Here is a 17,497-nt window from a genome sequence, read left to right as displayed (position 1 = left end):
ATTTTAGTTGAGTCAATGGTATTCGCTATTGGTTTAAGAAAAGTGTCTCTTTAATCAAGAAATGTCCCTTTTCAATCAAGAATTTTTGCATGAATCAAAGAGACTATTGTAGCAAGAACTTCTTTGCATATTAATTTTGGGTCAAGAGTGAAATACTTTGGACAGATAGATTCTTCTATTCTCTAAAGTAATTTTTTAAAGCTTAAGAAAAGAGAGTTAATGCTTTGGGTAAAAAACGTCGTTCTTGGCCCTATTGAAAAGCGCCAATCTTTTGGGTCAAAGTCATATTCATTTCGACTGAGAGACCCTTTTTTTCAGTGTTGTTCCATAAAATTATATTAATGGTATTTTCCATGAGAATTCATGTGAGAGAAACAGAGAAAATGTTTTTGATAAGATCCTACCAGAAAAAAAGACTAACCCTAACCAAAAGATCAAGTAAAGCAGCACATAATAGAAAAACAAAGGTTAGGTTTGTCACTAAGACAGCGTTTGTTAACCTGTGATCAGCGGACCCTTGGGGGTCCGCGAGTATATGTATGGAGGTCCGCCGTCTTATCTATGAAAATTTGAATTTTTCTACACTGGTAGCGTTTTTGGAATCATGTGGTGGGTAAATGTTGCCAACGCAAGTAGAAAATGAAACAATCAACCACCTCCACGATCCACGGTTTGAGGTCAGCTTTTCGGGAATATTTTTCAGAACCCGACAGAAATAAAAACTGGATAGCAGACCCTTTCAACGCAGATGATTCAGATATCAACGGCTTGACAACGGTACAGGAAAATCAATAAATAGAAATATCATGTGATTCAGATTTAAAACATAATTTCAAAGAAACTTCTTTAACAAATTTTTGGGTGAATTAAAAAAAAAAGTTTATAAAGAAATATCAGAAGAAGCACTGAAACATTTAGTGCATTTCTCATCCACATACCTACCTCTGTGAAAAAGCCGTCTCTACTATATGTATGTTACGGTTAAAGTCCGATGTCCGGTTCATGTCGACATTAACACGTTAATGTTTGGGTTAGGTTATGTTTTTGGTTGTTTTGTTGTGCGTTATTCTCGAGATTAACCGGGTAATGTCGACATTAACCGGACATCGGACCTTAACCGTAACATATACATCAAAAACAAATACAGAAACAGATTACAATTGGAATGCTATTTGAGATTATGACAGTAAAAACATTAACCCGAATATTACTAATTTAGTTGCAAGGAAGCAACACCAACCTTCACATTAATACAGCATTTTTAATTTTTATAAAAATGTATTTTTTTTTTGTAGTAAAATAATTTGTCCTAAAATTTCTGTTTTTTTTTAATTAGGGGGGTCCTTGAAATTGTGCTTGATTTTTTAGGGGTCCGCGAACTGAAAAAGGTTAAAAAGCTGCACTAAGAGATATATATATATATATAATCAAAAACCTTTCTACCCGAAGGTGTAAGGTATACTAAATTAAATAAATTCACTTAATTGCTACACTATACACAAATTGTTTCCATTTATTTTTGTCTCTTGCTAAACTTTTGGCTTCTTTTAATGTTAGTCCTAGAATTAACTCTAGCGGGAATACACTGCATTGGGTATGCAGATGACATAGTCATGATCGCTCGGGGGAAACATGAAGGCACCTTGTGTGATATTATCCAAAGAGGACTCCGTATCACTGAGAGATGGTGTAGGACTGTCGGGCTGAGTATCAACTCAGACAAAACCGCGATAGTGCCATTTACCAGAAGGCGAAGTCTGAAAACTTGAAAAGAATCCAACTAGATGGAAAGGAAATACTGCCAACACAGGAAGTTAAATGCCTGGGAATAACTCTGGACAGTAAACTCCTGTGGAACAGGCATATTAAGAACACTACCAGCAAAGCCATAAAGGCTCTCATGATATGCAGAAGACTGGCCGGAAATAGATGGGGCTGCTCCCCTAACATTTTGCGCTGGATGTATACCATGATAGTAAGACCCATGATTACTTATGGAGCAGTTGCCTGGTACACAAATCTAGAGCAACGGACGGCAAGGCTAAACCTGTGCAAAGTCCAGAGACTAGCATGCGTTTGCATCATAGGAGCCATGAGAACCTGTCCAACAGCAGCAATGGAAGTCATTCTAGATCTAACACCACTGCACATTGTCATTGGTAGATATGCCAATGCGACAATGATTAGAATGGTCACTAACGGAATTAGTACTGGGAGAATTGTCAGATCAGGGGCTTGGAACACCCTCAAAAAGGAAATACTACTCCTGCAACTCCCAGTGGACGATATGCCAAGAACGTACAACTTTGACAAACATGTCAATGTAGTATTGAGCAATAAGAAGGATTGGAAGAGCGAAACGCTTGCCCAGCAGTTAAAAGACCATACCATAACTTGGTATACTGATGCTTCCAAAACCAATACGGGAACAGGGATCGGAGTGTTTGGACCGAGAGCTAAATACTCCGAACCAATGGGCACTTACCCTAGTATCCTACAGGCAGAAATCTACGCTATCGAAAGATGCGTACAACTTATCTTAGATAGCAACTATCGGAAACAAGAAACAGCCATCTTGTCTGATAGTCAAGCAGCGTTAAAAGCGATCAACTCAGTATCGATCAATTCGAAATTGGTCAAAGAATGCATAGAGAAGCTGAATAAATTAGGCAAAGAAAACAAAGTCCTCCTACTCTGGGTGCCTGCTCACCAAGGGATAGAAGGCAATGAAAAAGCAAATAATCTAGCTAGGAAAGGAGCTAACACTCCACTAACTGGACCAGAACCGTTCTGCTTTCCAAGTGGTAACCAACTCAAGGCGGAACTCAAGAACTTGGAAGATTCCATCCGCAACCTGGAATGGAAATCTTGCAATGGTCTAAGACACTCGAAGAAGTTTCTGAGGGCTTATGATCAAGAAAAATTACAGATCTTCCTGGGTCTGAGTAAGAACAATCTTCGATTGTCACGGGGTTTTAACAGGACACTGTCTCCTCAATGAACACCTCAGTAGATTGAAACTAAGAAGAAACGGCAGATGCAGATTCTGTGGGGAAGTTTTTGGAACACCCTGTATAATTTTTTAAAAAATTTCAAAATATGTAAAAAACAAAATAAATTATGCATGTCCAAGCGTTTTCCCGAAAGAGTAACCGTTTTAAAAATAACAAATATTGTAATATTTGAGGGGTGTTTTCACCCTCTTGGAATTTGAGATTCGAGAAACCCCTCCTTATCGAACCCCACAGTCAATCCGTTTGCCGAAAAGCACCTTTAAACGTCAAGCAGTTTAAACAGAATCGTCATTACTCAATGGTCATATTTTATGAAACACCCTGTATACATTTTTAAAAACTATTAAAATATGTATATATGTATATTAGTTGGTCTTCCCCTTGGTCTCTTTCCCTGCATTTTAGCTTCCCACACGCCTTTGACTGGTATGTCGTTGTTCGTTCTGATCAAATGTCCATACCACCTAAGCTGACATTGCTCAATTTTATTCAGGATCGAATCTACTTTTAGTTCCTCTCTTATAAAGCTGTTCCTTAGTCTGCACTAAGAGATACCGTACAAAATATAGAAATTCGTAGAAGCACTAGAGTTGTTGATTTTGTAAAACTAACAAGAGCGTCATATGTAGCAAAATAAAACACTAATTCACCACAATACACCAAAACACTTGACTTTTGCCTTGGATGCTCGTTTCGCTAACCGTGTTATAGTACCATCATAATTTGTAACAAATAGGTATGGTTTCTAAATATCTACCACGCCGGCACGAAAAACGCGCACTTTAATATTTTGATGTATTTTAAAGTTTTATATTGTGTTCTAGTAGATCTATTTTGATAATCTTTTAAGCAATTTGTAGGTAAATTATTTGACTTTTTAGTATCTCGTTCTAAATCAAAAATGAAAGTTCCCATCTGTCAATTATACGAGGAACACAAAATGTTGTTACTTCGGTAAAAGTTGGGAACATCCTGTGAAATATGTTAAAAAAGCAAGGAATTTGAAAATCATTTTATCATCTAGGTGCATCTTTTCTCTACAGTTTATTTTTTGGTTCATCTCAATAGCTTTATTTTTTCTAGAGATATTCGCTTTTAAAGAAGACACTAACATTTTTTCGTAATTTTTACATTAAAATCATGCCTTTGCTTTTGGTCCCAGTACTTTTAACAGACCTACGAAATATTGTTTATGATTTATGTCATGTCACTATTACTGAAAAATTATACCGTATAATCGAATAAAAACGGCGTCAGCGATGGTTATGAAATGAAGATCGCTTTTATATGTAAAATTATATGAGAAATGTCATCGATCGTCATTTCATTGACATCGCTGACGCCGTTTTTATTCGATCATACCGAGTTATTATGGTCTGTTGGCTGTTAGCAGTTAATCTAGAAGAGATGATTTTAAGTCCAGAAGTTGGATCCGCTATATTTGCTTTAATTGAAGATGATAGAGATCAAAATTATGTCGCTGAAAGATTTTAGGTATGCGCGAAGTACAGTGCAGTACAGTTCCTCGAGATAAGTTCATAAGCTAGACGTCCAGGAACCTTCGTCTGAGAACTTTGAATCCAGATGACGATTGAATAGTTGTAACTTTATCGCTAAGAAACCGTTGTTTGTCAGTTTTTTAAATTTATATGGAATTGCACCTAAGGAACGTAAATTTAAGTGAACAGACTGTAAGAAAAAAATTAAGCAAATCTTATGTATGAAGATCAGAAGGCCTGCTTCGGGACCACAACTTACTAGGTTTGTTGAGTAGGACCAAAAGCAAAGGCATGGACACAAATTACCTATAACAGATGCGAAAGAAAGCGACTGCATCGGAAACCGCTCGGCAAACCCCACACGCCTATTGAGTGGTGTAAATACACCAGTCGTTTAGTCCGGAAACCTATGCTGTGTCGTATTCGCTTGCTGGAATGACATAGTGCGTGGTTATATGTTTCTTTTTAAAAACGGGTGTAACGATTTTTGTTGAACTTTTGAACTGTTATTTCTAAGTTTTGGTAAAGCTTAATCTTATTTAAAATGGGATACAAATGTGTTTATTTTATAAAAAAAAAGATATTTATAGTATAAAAAATTAATTTATTTAACAAAATTTAATTAAAAAGTGACAAAATAGTTACATTTCTATTGGTTCTATCGGACTTTTTTTGACCATATAAATCTTTATTTGTAAACTTTAATACATCAAATATTTTCAATCTAATAAATCATTTAATGATGTAAATAAGAGGAATTTTCACATGGGTGGTCAAATTCTATAGTTTTCATTATATCAAACAGCCTCTGAATGTTTTCTTCAGTGCAAAACTCATCAAAATTTAATATAAATAATTTTTTCCATTTCCAGTAAATAAAATGAACAAATTTTTCCACTTTCATGATCAAAGGCTTTTAAATGGGTTTATCCAGAGATTCGATTCTTTTGCAAATTTTAGACAAATATCACATTGATGTATATGAAGACCCTTTTAATTGATGTGACTCAAACATAATTAAAGTTTATTTTGAGTTGAAAACATTTCTCAGAATATCTGTTTGATATAATGAAAACTATAGAATTTGACCAAATATGTTTAAATTTCCTCTTATTTACATCATTAAATGATTTATTAGATTGAAAATATTTGATGTATTAAAGTTTTCCAAATAAAGATTTATATAGTCAAAAAGTCCGATAGAACCTTATAGAAAGCTATTTTGTCACATTTTTAATTAAATAAACAAAATAAATTAATTTTTTATACTATAAATATCTTTTTTTTTCCTAATCTCCTACGAACTGATATAATATGACGAGCAATCTATTAAATTACTGTGAGATTATATGCCTCGATAACATATTGGTGCAGATTATTTTCACCCAAACAAATAATAACCCAAACTATACATTGATGCGGATTGTCTATGAACTCTTTCTGAAGGTCACAGAAACCTGAACGCGCAATTCGGTGTTCTTTCGCTGAGTCTGTTGTAGTTAATTTGTGGCATGGATTTAATGTAAAAATTACAAAAAATGTTAGTGTCTTCTTCAAAAGCAAATATCTCCAACAAAAATAAACCTATTCAGATGAACCAAAGAATAAACTATCAAGTAAGGATGTATCTAGATGTTAATATGATTTTTAAATTCCTTACTGCCTTAATAAATACTACAGGGTGTTTCAAACTTTCACCAAAATATCAACATTTTGTTTTCCCTCGTATAATTGACAGATGGGAACTTCCATTTTTAATTTAGAAAAATATATTAAAAAGTCAAATAATTTAGCTACATATTGGTTAAAAAATCATCAAAATCGGTCAATTAAAACATAATATATTCAACTTTAAAATACATCAAAATTTTAAGGTGATGCCTATTTTTCGTGCCGGTGAGCCACTTTAATTTCGCCACCAGGTGCCGCCACTGTCCTCAGTGCCTAAACATTTATTATATTCAAAGTACCTATCTACTATTTCGAAAATCGTCATCTTTTTACACGATTCCCAGAAGAAAAAGGGCCGAAATCAAGAGAGAACTTCAAAGAGTGTCACTGCGCCGCAGGTCAAAAATAATAAAATCCATATTTTCTGGTACCGGCAGTAAACACAGTCTTTTATAACTTTCTTCGAGGATTAAATCAACATTTGCCTACCTGACTCTATTAATATTTACAGTCTACCCGTCGCAGCGGAGTTGCCAGCCAGAGCGACCTCAAGAGTATTTAGTTTTAACTTCACTTGTCAAATACAGCCGGACATTGTTATAGGTATACTGCGAACGTTACAGATACGAACAAAAGTACATCTCATAGGATTAAATTAATATTATTTGTCACATAATACGTTTCAACTTTATAGAAAAACAGTACCTACTATTAGTTTTTTCCACAAAACCTATATACAGGGTGTCCCAATATTCCGTAGACATAGACCTACTACGTATGTTGAAGTCAAAATAAGGTCATTGGACACCATTTACCTCTATACAAAAGTACTTCGTTGGTCCGCTAGAGTAGATCTGTTAGGTTAGGTGTTGAGATTTGAACACCGGTGTTAGGTGTTGATTATCACCAGTGTTTCAGTCGGTGTAGCGGTGTCAACACCGATCCCGGTGTTCAAGATATACACCGGTGTTTATTTCAACACCGGTGGTTATCTCGACACCGGTGTTTATCTTAACACCGGTATCGCGATGAACACCGGTGTCGATGTTGATGGTCTCGTTAGGTTGTAGATTCTGTTCTAATTTAATATTTTTTAGTTTATTTTACAGATACGAATTGTTGTTTCTTTATGTTTTGTTTTGTTTTCTGTTTGTTTTTTATTAAACAAATTTTTACTTTATAGTTGTTTATCTGACACTTCCACTTTATTTTAGCGATTAGTCTAGCAAAAAATATATTTAAATTTGAAGGCTTTAAGTTAAAATCGGTGCGCTTTAATAAACGATAAAAATAAGCACCGATACGACATTATTATTATCAGGTTTATTTTGAACTTATTAATTAACATTATTTCTTCTTTAACCCGTTTACCAAAATACCGGTGTCGTAGTCAAAACCGGTATCGAGATGAACACCGGTGTCCAGACCAACACCGGTGTCGGTGTCGAGATGAACACCGGTGTAGAGATGACCACCGGTGTTGTAGATGAACACCGGTGTTAGTGTCGACACCGAAACACCGGATAGCCCATATTTGGCCACCGGTGTCAGCCCAACACCGGTGTTAAAACGGTGTTCCGGTATTTGGAACAGACCTACGCTAGAGGGCATCAGGCTTTAAAAAAAGTTAAGACATTTTTTCAGATTAAGAACCGTTATTCCGATTTGAATGAGATTTTGGGTGTCTATGTTTTGCTAAGTGCTTTAAGGTTTGACTTTCACGAAAATCGAAAAAATTCGGGAAGGAAAATTGAAAACTACCCCCGCCCCTACATAAATTTTTGTATAAATGTTTTCCAACTCCACCGACGACAGATTTTCTTTTCGTAAAATGGTCCCTCTAGTATTTACTACATTTTTTGTCTCTTGGTTAGGTTATGTTAGGTTAGTTAAAAAAACACCACATCGCATAGTTTTTGAGATTTTTTTTTGGAGAATGTATTTTTCCAAAGCGGACCTACAAAATATACATTGAGTTGCAATATTCCGTGGACATAGAACAACTAGGTATTTTTTGAATCAATCAAAAGGGGGCATTAATCAAAAATAAACCCGAACAGTTAATTAATTTAAAATTTATTATTTTTGTTAAGTTTTTTATGAAGGTTATTGCCAAATTTAATTTATGATACTAACATAACTAAGAATAACTAACCTAGAAGACTCCATCCGTAACCTGGAATGGAAATCTTCCAAAGGCCTAAAAGACACGAAAAAAATTCGCAGAACGTAATCAAAGATTTTCCTTGATTTAAGTAAAAGCAATCTTTGGATTGTCACGGAGGACACTGTTAACAGGACACTGTCTTCTCAATAAACACCTCAGTAGATTGAAGCTGAGAAACAACGGCGAATGCAGATTCTGTGGAGAAAATGGAGAATCACCAAAACACCTTATCAGTTAGTGCGCCGAGACGACAACCGTTCATGCCATAAACATTGGTATGGCCGATGTCGGAGATGGAGAGCTGGCCTCTGTGGAGCCGTCTCAGATACTGGCTTTTGTTAAAGCTCTGAGACTGTATGATGAGTTATAACTCGTCATAACTCAAGAAAGGGGAATACACAATAGAGCTGTAAGATCGCGGTGATTAACCCCTCTAGTAAGCATTCTACATTCTTTTAATTAATGTGCTCATGTTTTGAATCATTTAAATAAATAGGTGTGATATAAAAAGATACTTTCTTGTTCAAAATTATTATTTTAATTCATGGCAAATAATGTTTTCCGACTTCTGCAGAACATTTTAAACGAGACAATGCTGACTGAAATACATTGAAAAATAAACAAAATATATCAGACAAATATTGTTACTTTCTGTAAATTTTCGTTTGCATTAAATTTCAGGAAATACTACTTATTTAAAGATTTTCTATGTAGATAGTGTCCCTAGTAAAAATCTAATAAAAAAGTCTTGCTGCAAGATCAAGACTTCAAATTAAACTGCAAGACCAAGATCAAGAGAGTCTTGATCTTGCAATTGCGCAGATAACTTCACTGTACGAGTGCAATTTATCAATTGCTAACACGCATTAAAAATATAAACAGCTATTAATTATTGTGACACGTGGGAAAATTAAATCGCGAGCAATGTCAGGTATCAACTAGTACCTATTATTTTAATCACACAATTAATAAAAATAATCAATAACAATTAATTAAAATTTAATAATACGCTAAGTATAGGTATTTCGAAAAAAAATAATTATTTAATCGTTTACTCTAACAGACTAATATTAATACCAATACAATAGACTACCTGCTATATAGTAGAGTACTATAATGGACTACTAAGGACTATTAAATCCCTAAAAAGCCGATATTACACTATCAAATTTCTTTGTTAAAGATCTTTTATAAAAGATATTTGGTGAAAAATTTGACATTGTTAATATACAGAATTTTATAAAATCACACATATTACACTGTCTAATTCTTTGACAAAGAAATTTTATAGTGTAATAGTAGCCTAACGTAGTTATTATAATATTATGTTTTGTAATTCTCAAATAGAAGGCCACAATTATAAAAAATATATGAAATAGCGTTGACTTGGTTTTAGATAATTTTATCAATATATTGTCGAAGTATATTTTAAAAAATCTAGTATGTTCTTTAATACATAACAGTAGTTACATACTGTCACTAGATAAATTGACATTTGTCAATCATTTATAACAAACGGTACCTAATGACAATGATTATAATCCTGATATATAAAAATTATAACTAACATATGCATGGTTCTGTATAAAAAATATATTTATTAAATATATGGATAGTTTTCTTGTTTCTTATTTTAAGTAGTCATAGGTAGACATAATATAAATCCAAATAAAGAAAGGAATATTACCTAAACCTACTTATTTAGCGTTGATTGTTTGTTTTTGACTTTCATAATATAATTAATTGTCATAAAGTAATAAGAAATGATCTCCTCGTTTTACTGTTATCAATAAATTATCACTATCTATAAAATCTTAAAATAAAAGTATAAATAAACAATCTGGTACAATTATAAAGTTGTTAGAAACACAAGACTGAACAAGAAAAGAAATTTAATCTGTAAAGAAGAACGGCGATTCGTAAGTGCACAAATTATGAAAATCAATTTTACTTTTTGATTTATTATTAATTTTGTCATCAATTATTTAGTTTTCACACTGAATGAGATTCTAAAAAAAATTAACCTTAATATCCAATTTACATAACTCTCTTATAAAGTCTCTAGACTACATTAGATACAAGTTATTAATGGACATTATAATTATTAAAACATGTTAAATATTATTATTTTACTATTTGACACAATATAACGTTCATAATACCACAGATTTCTTCATTTATACATACTAACACACCACATTCTTCTCTTAGTATTTTTTTAATATTTATTAATTATTTCATGATGATTCTGTTATATAGAGATTGTTTTTAATTCATATTAAAAATAATAACTTGGGAAATGTTGGTTATCTAGAAGGTACAGCGGTATAATGGGTATATATTATTACTTGAGTTTATAATCATCTGCTGATGATGCTAACATCGTTAGCGAAACGCGCGTCCAGTGTAAAAGTAAAAGTGTTTTGGTGTATTGTGGTGATTTAGTGTAATTTTATTTTTATTTTGATATATTATTAGTCACAAAAAGCCGGTCTTTTATATTTCCTTGCTTTGACACATATTATTATGCATACCCAAGTAGCATTTTCACGACTTGCGACCACATGTTTACTAAACACAACGTTGGATTAGTTACAAAAAATAGTTAGCTCCCTACCTTGGGTATTAAAATAAATTTAAACGTTTTTATAACGTTGTGCCGACGTTGGACTAGTACTACAGCAAAGTAGAAGCTTCTGCGACGTCGAATAAACGTTGTCTTGTAACCTTTTTGCTTAAGTGATCTTTAGGTGATTCGGACAACGTAGTTACAACGTTGGACAATATAGAGTTTTCCGACGTCAGTTTCAGGACCTATTCCAACGTTATGCAAACGTCGTCTGTTTTACTAATTCCAACGTTGTTTAGATTTCCTTATTCTTACGTTGGTAGGATGTCGAGTCACTACCTTTTTGCAACTGTATTGAACCTTAAATCTTAAATTTTCACTTCATTGTTCTGTTCAGTCATACAGTTCAGTGCTGTTTTTGTTTTTATAAAAAAAACTTAATTAAAATGGGACATAAGAAAGGTACATATAAAACTAAATTTAAATATACATCGACATATATTACCGATAGTTTATCCACTCCCTCGTTTATTTAGATTATAGAGGGCGGCACAAGCTAGACTCTAGGATGACTAAATTAGGCAATCTTGCGACTAGTATACTACCTGTTAAGGCCGAACTGCGACTTTATTAGTCCAGTATGCGACTACTCGAACTACTCCATCTTAATCTCCAAAACAACAAAGTGAAACCCGCCATGTTGTTAAATAAAAAAATGTTTCGTTCCTAAAATAGCAATTCCTGCTTTTTGAATACATTAACTTGAAATATTTGAACCTAAAAAACACGCGGAAACAATTTTTTCGACTACGAATAAATTATTCTCATTTTACTAAAAAAAAATTCAAGAAAATTTCTTAAAACTTCTTTAATTTTAAGGCCCATTAGTATTTTTCAAAGTAGAAACAATACATTTATCAATAAAGTTGTTTGCGTTTAACTTTTTTGCCTTGGGTAACGAGTTACAGAGTCGGTTAAAGTGTTTCAATAATTATGATCTTCAAACATCCTCCACACTTAAATACTTTTGTTTTGTTTTCCTTCACTGCCATCTGACATATGTCTCTAACTAAATCATAAAAATAATATTTCTACTATAATTATCCCAATTTAGGATAAAACGCGACTTAGACGCCATATTAGTTTTGTATTTCTGTGAATTAGGATTTTAAACAACGTTGCAGTTTGTACTAAATTAGGCTTCTAGCCAACGTCGGTATCCAACGTCGTTTCGACCCAAAAATTATTCTCCAAACTAGTGCAGACTAGGGTTGGCACGAGGTTGTGCCGACGTTGCGCCCCGACGTTTGGTCGCGTGACACAACGTTGTCCCGACGTCCAAATGCTGCTTGGGTATTCAACATGGTTTAAATGCAATCTAGTATATGAGTAAACTAAACACTTTCAAGATACAACATTTTGTTAAGCAATTACAAAAAGAAGATATTAAGTTCTTAATAGATTGATTCATACAATACAGTTGTCAACAAATATTGTAAACAATAACTTGTTTGTTTACTTGTTTCCGTTGTTGTCTCAAGGTATATTACATTGATGAAAAGTTATGTTAATCATTCTGAAGTACATTGGTTAAATTAATTCAGTCATGTAATTCGAAATTATGTTTTTTTTTCATTAATAATTATTAGAAAGTTACAGTTAGATTTTGATGATGCTATTATTAAGCTTTATGCTTGGTACTGACAACCTATTCGTTATGAAACGATTCTAGAAGAAATATTGGAAGAATTCTTTTTCAGATATTTATATCTAATCAAATAACAAATAAATCAAACTGCATTATAGAGATTTGGTCAGAAATTACTAGGATTTATTATAGTAATATTACTTTATTATATTTAGTTGTTCTGACACCTAATCAATAAATTCGGAGACTTTCAGTAGTCTATAATTGTACCTAATTAAAATTTAGTTGTGCAGTCTTGTGACTGCTTACTATTATATTCATAGACTTTAGTTCACACACATAGGAAACACTCTGATGAGTGTGAATGCAAATTTGCGACACCAAGCAGATGAAAAAAATAGTTATTTATGTATCAAGGGAATAATAAGAGCGTTAACTACCGAAGGCAAAGTTTCTGTCCCGATGGACAATAATTGCCTAATTAACGCTTTATAATTCCCGCGGTAGATAATTTTATTTCTTACTGAATTTAGTATATTTTGTTCTATTTTAAAACGACATAAGCTTTGCATTTATTAATATTCCGGTATATTTGTATTAAAGCTGCTGGTAGAAACTTTGTTTATTGCCAGGTATCTATTGTAATTAAATGACCTGTTCAATAAATTTACGGTTGTTGTAAATCGAGTTCAGTTTTTGTCAAAACAAACGCCTTTAGCACGAATTCGGCACACGTTCGAGTAAGTTTCCATTAAAATGGAGGAAATATTAAAAAAAGCTGAAGAAGCACGACAAGCGTTACTTCGATCTAAAAGTGAATCAATTTACCAAAAGGAATATAACAAATTCCTTCAGTGGTTGGGACAGAAAAATTTTGCAGCAGAGGAAGTCAATGAAACTGTTCTTTTGTAAACTTATTATCTGTGATATTAATGATGTTTACAGTTAGGGGTTGAAACCTTTGGAGTTACACAGCAAAATAAAACACTAAATGACAACAATACACCAAAACACTTTACTATTTTTACACTTTTTTTGTTTCTACACCAAGTGTTTTGGTGTATTGTGGTGATTTAGTGTTTTATTTTGTCTAAGGAACTTAACTCATCAACCTCTAGAATGGTCTATTATGCCCTTTTTGAGTCGCATCTTCGTTATGCCCTTCCATTCTGGGGTACTTGCTGCGCGACAAAATTTGATCGTATTTTCAAACTTCAAAAGAGAGCAGTTCGATACTTATTGGGACTAAACAGTAGAACTCTCTGCCAGAATTTTTTTAAAAATTTCAAAATACTGACTCTTCCTTCCTTATTCATTTTTGAATCCGTTTACTTAATCCGCAAGCACATATTCTCTATTCCGGAAAGGCCTTCTCACAACTATCCACTTAGGAATGCGGAGCACGATATTTATCTGCCAACCCCGAGCTCAGAACTAGTTAAGGGCTCAATACTGTACAATGCCAAGAAAATGTACAATCATTTGCCTTCGAATATCAAGTCACTTTCATTCTTTCCCGCATTTCGCAAAGCTCTGAAATCATACTTACTGAGAGAGCCCTATGTGCGGTAAACGACTTTTTGTTGATGTTTAATCATGAACAATTTAGAATTTTAATTTTAATATTTTGATCATCTCACACACTGGTTAAAGGTCTAGTATTTAATATTTTATAACTCTTGATTTTATGTTATTATAACATGATTTTATCCATTTACAGTTTTCCTTTTGTAAAATTTTCTAGATACGCCTGTGTTCTGCAATGTCCATATATGTTTTATTTGTAATTTTATGACGTAAATTTTTTTTTTTGAATTGATTTGTATTGTATGACATTTTTTGTATTATTTGTATATTTATTTTTGTGCTTTTTTTGTTTTGCTTTGTCGATGAAGCTGTTTTGGCTTTTTGTACAATAAAGCGTTGTTTTTTTTTGTTGATTAATGATGTAAATAAATTTAATTTCATGGTCGTTACCTATAAAAGGTTGGGAAGCTTATAAAATTCAGTAAGAAATACACAATTTTTATCATTTACTGACGATATCGGGTATAATGAATAACATGTACTATTTCTATACCGAAATATAGATTTTGATCCAGTATTTCTTTGTATTTAACAAGTATCCAATCAAAATGAAATATCGTCACTCACCACTGGACTGTCGTCTCTCAAATCCCCTTCGCGTTCCTGCGGGTCCATTTCCATAGCGTACACGGGCACTGGGTCTCTATTTTTGACGCGAATTTTGCCAACAAAGAGCGCAGAATGCGCTGAACGCACCCCGCACAGTGCACAAACAGTCCCCAATCAAACTCAAATCCTCCCGCGCGACGCACTGTCTCCCGGCACAACAACAACAATCCCTGTCTATTCAATCACAAACAACGAACTCGGCGCACAAAATTCGAGGTTACGTCTCTACTACCGGTCTACTACGATATACCCAGTCACAGCGTGGCCGAATAATGTCACGATTCGTATCGTATCGGCCGAGCGCGCGGAGCGTGCCGAGCGCGATACCGCTCAATCCCCCACCACCGTGCAAGTCTGATCGACTCGCCGGCGGACCAATGGGATCGCCAGGAGGAGTCTGGCTAAGTGGAGAGGGGTGGATCTTAAGCCGGCACCGTGTGTAATAATACGTTTTTATTGCATACATTATCCAATCGGTCGGCGTCGCATACAATGTCGATTAGTCGAGGTGAATTTCGGTCGGATTTTACGTGTGGGATATTATATTGGCGTCTCTTTTTAATTTATGGACTTTATTTTACGGTTTTCGTTACGAAGGTGCAACTTAATCACAATAAACCTCGATTCCGGACGAAACAATGGTGTTATCGTGCGCGTTCGGGGGGGAAACGTCGGCATATAGAACCGGTTTTATTGTGACAGGCGATGGTTTTAAACCGACGCATCGAGAAAATGCAATTAAATCGATGGCCGTTCTGCACTAAATATAGCTTGCCGGCTGGAAGTCATAAAAATATTACTTCTTTCTCATGTAATTAAATATATTTTTTAGTAATAAAATTTTTATTTTTATATTAACGTCAACAACAAGTATATTTTTGTATCGGTCTGTTCCTCTACGACCTTCTAAGATCTATTGTGGTCCTCTTCTGATCTCTAGGTTACATTCTCCAGTCCTAGCCTTTTCAAAAACTATCAATTTGGAGACTGAACCCTCCATAGCTTCTTGTCATTGTCTAATGTAAAGAACCACACATTTGCCCTACAGACTGTTCCCATTGGTGTAACTACAGGGATGCCCGGGGGTGCCGGCTCCCCTCTAGGTACTGCTGGGCACTTCCCAGAAAAATCTTGAACTATGACTCTTGCATGGTTACGTATTAATTTTTATTTGCTTGTGATGTATTAAAAATGACGTTTTCTAGTTTTGTTTAGTGTTTAGTGTTTAAAATATGTTAATTTTTGTTTTTTAAAAAATTTGTAGGTATTTAAGTAATCTACGGGAACACGGTTTGATAACCAAGTCTATAAAATTTATAAACAGAGAAATTCATGTAAACGTTTTATTCAGAAAATGTGTTTTTTAAAACTATTCTTCAATTAAAAAAAAAGCCTAGGCACCCCCTGGGCTCAACTCAAAAAATGAATAAAATGAAAAATATACGAAATAATATACATGTACTGATTTCTTTCGAAAATCGACAACTATGAAAATATGATCCCTTCGCTGACACAAAAGGTACAATGTGAGACAGGAAATTATAGAGAGAAACAAGCCCTATAACATAGGATACAACATTTTAATGAACAGTTCTTTCCATAAAATGAATAAAATGAAAAATATACGAAATAATATACATGGTATTGATTTCTTTCGAAAATCGACAACTATGAAAATATGATCCCTTCCGTGACACAAACGGTACATTGTGAGACAGGAAATTGTAGAGAGAAACAAGCCCTATAACATAGGATACAACATTTTAATGAACAGTTCTTTCCATAAAATGAATAAAATGAGAAATAAAAGAAATAATATACATTACATGTACTGATTTCTTTCGAAAATCGACAACTATTAGAATATGATCCCTTCCCTGACACAAACGGGACATTGTGAGACAGGAAATTGTAGAGAGAAACAAGCCCTATAACATAGGATACAACATTTTAATGAACAGTGCTCAGTGCTTTCCATAAAATGAAAAATATACGAAATAATATACATGGTACTAATTTCTTTCGAAAATCGACAACTATGAAAATATGATCCCTTCCCTGACACAAACGCTACATTGTGAGACAGGAAATTGTAGAGAGAAACAAGCCCTATAACATAGGATACAACATTTTAATGAACAGTGCTTTCCATAAAATGAATAAAATGAAAAATATACGAAATAATATACATGGTACTGATTTCTTTCTAAAATCGACAACTATGAAAATATGATCCCTTCCCTGACACAAACGGTATATTGTGAGACAGGAAATTGTAGAGAGAAACAAGCCCTATAACATAGGATACAACATTTTAATGAACAGTGCTTTCCATAAAATCAATAAAATGAAAAATATACGAAATAAAATACATGTACTGATTTCTTTCGAAAATCGACAACTATGAAACTATGATCCCTTCCCCGACACAAACGGTACATTGTGAGACAGCAAATTGTAGAGAGAAACAAGCCACATAGGATACAACATTTTAATGAACAGTGCTTTCCATAAAATCAATAAAATGAAAAATATACGAAATAAAATACATGTACTGATTTCTTTCGAAAATCGACAACTATGAAACTATGATCCCTTCCCCGACACAAACGGTACATTGTGAGACAGCAAATTGTAGAGAGAAACAAGCCACATAGGATACAACATTTTAATGAACAGTGCTTTCCATAAAATCAATAAAATGAAAAATATACGAAATAAAATACATGTACT

The 17,497-nt window shown here is 33.6% G+C and overlaps 1 protein-coding gene across 4 annotated transcripts in view; it reads right to left on the bottom strand.

The window, feature by feature from the left end:
* The window catches only part of LOC115879810 (protein dead ringer), a 433,611-nt gene extending 418,593 nt beyond the window's left edge, over window positions 1-15,018 (bottom strand). For all 4 annotated transcript variants that reach the window (XM_030896811.1, XM_030896813.1, XM_030896812.1 and 1 more), the window contains exon 1: window positions 14,723-15,018. In XM_030896811.1, the coding sequence (XP_030752671.1) occupies window positions 14,723-14,776 (54 nt within the window). In that variant the 5' untranslated portion in view covers window positions 14,777-15,018. The remainder of the gene's footprint in view (window positions 1-14,722) is intronic.
* Window positions 15,019-17,497: the final 2,479 nt, after the last annotated feature.

Source organism: Sitophilus oryzae, unplaced genomic scaffold, assembly GCF_002938485.1.
Source record: "Sitophilus oryzae breed Bouriz unplaced genomic scaffold, Soryzae_2.0 scaffold_1588_pilon_pilon, whole genome shotgun sequence".
NCBI classification, from domain to species: Eukaryota; Metazoa; Arthropoda; class Insecta; order Coleoptera; family Curculionidae; genus Sitophilus; species Sitophilus oryzae.
The sequence above is the reverse complement of the archived record's forward strand: the minus strand, read 5'-3'. Positions and strand labels throughout refer to the sequence as shown.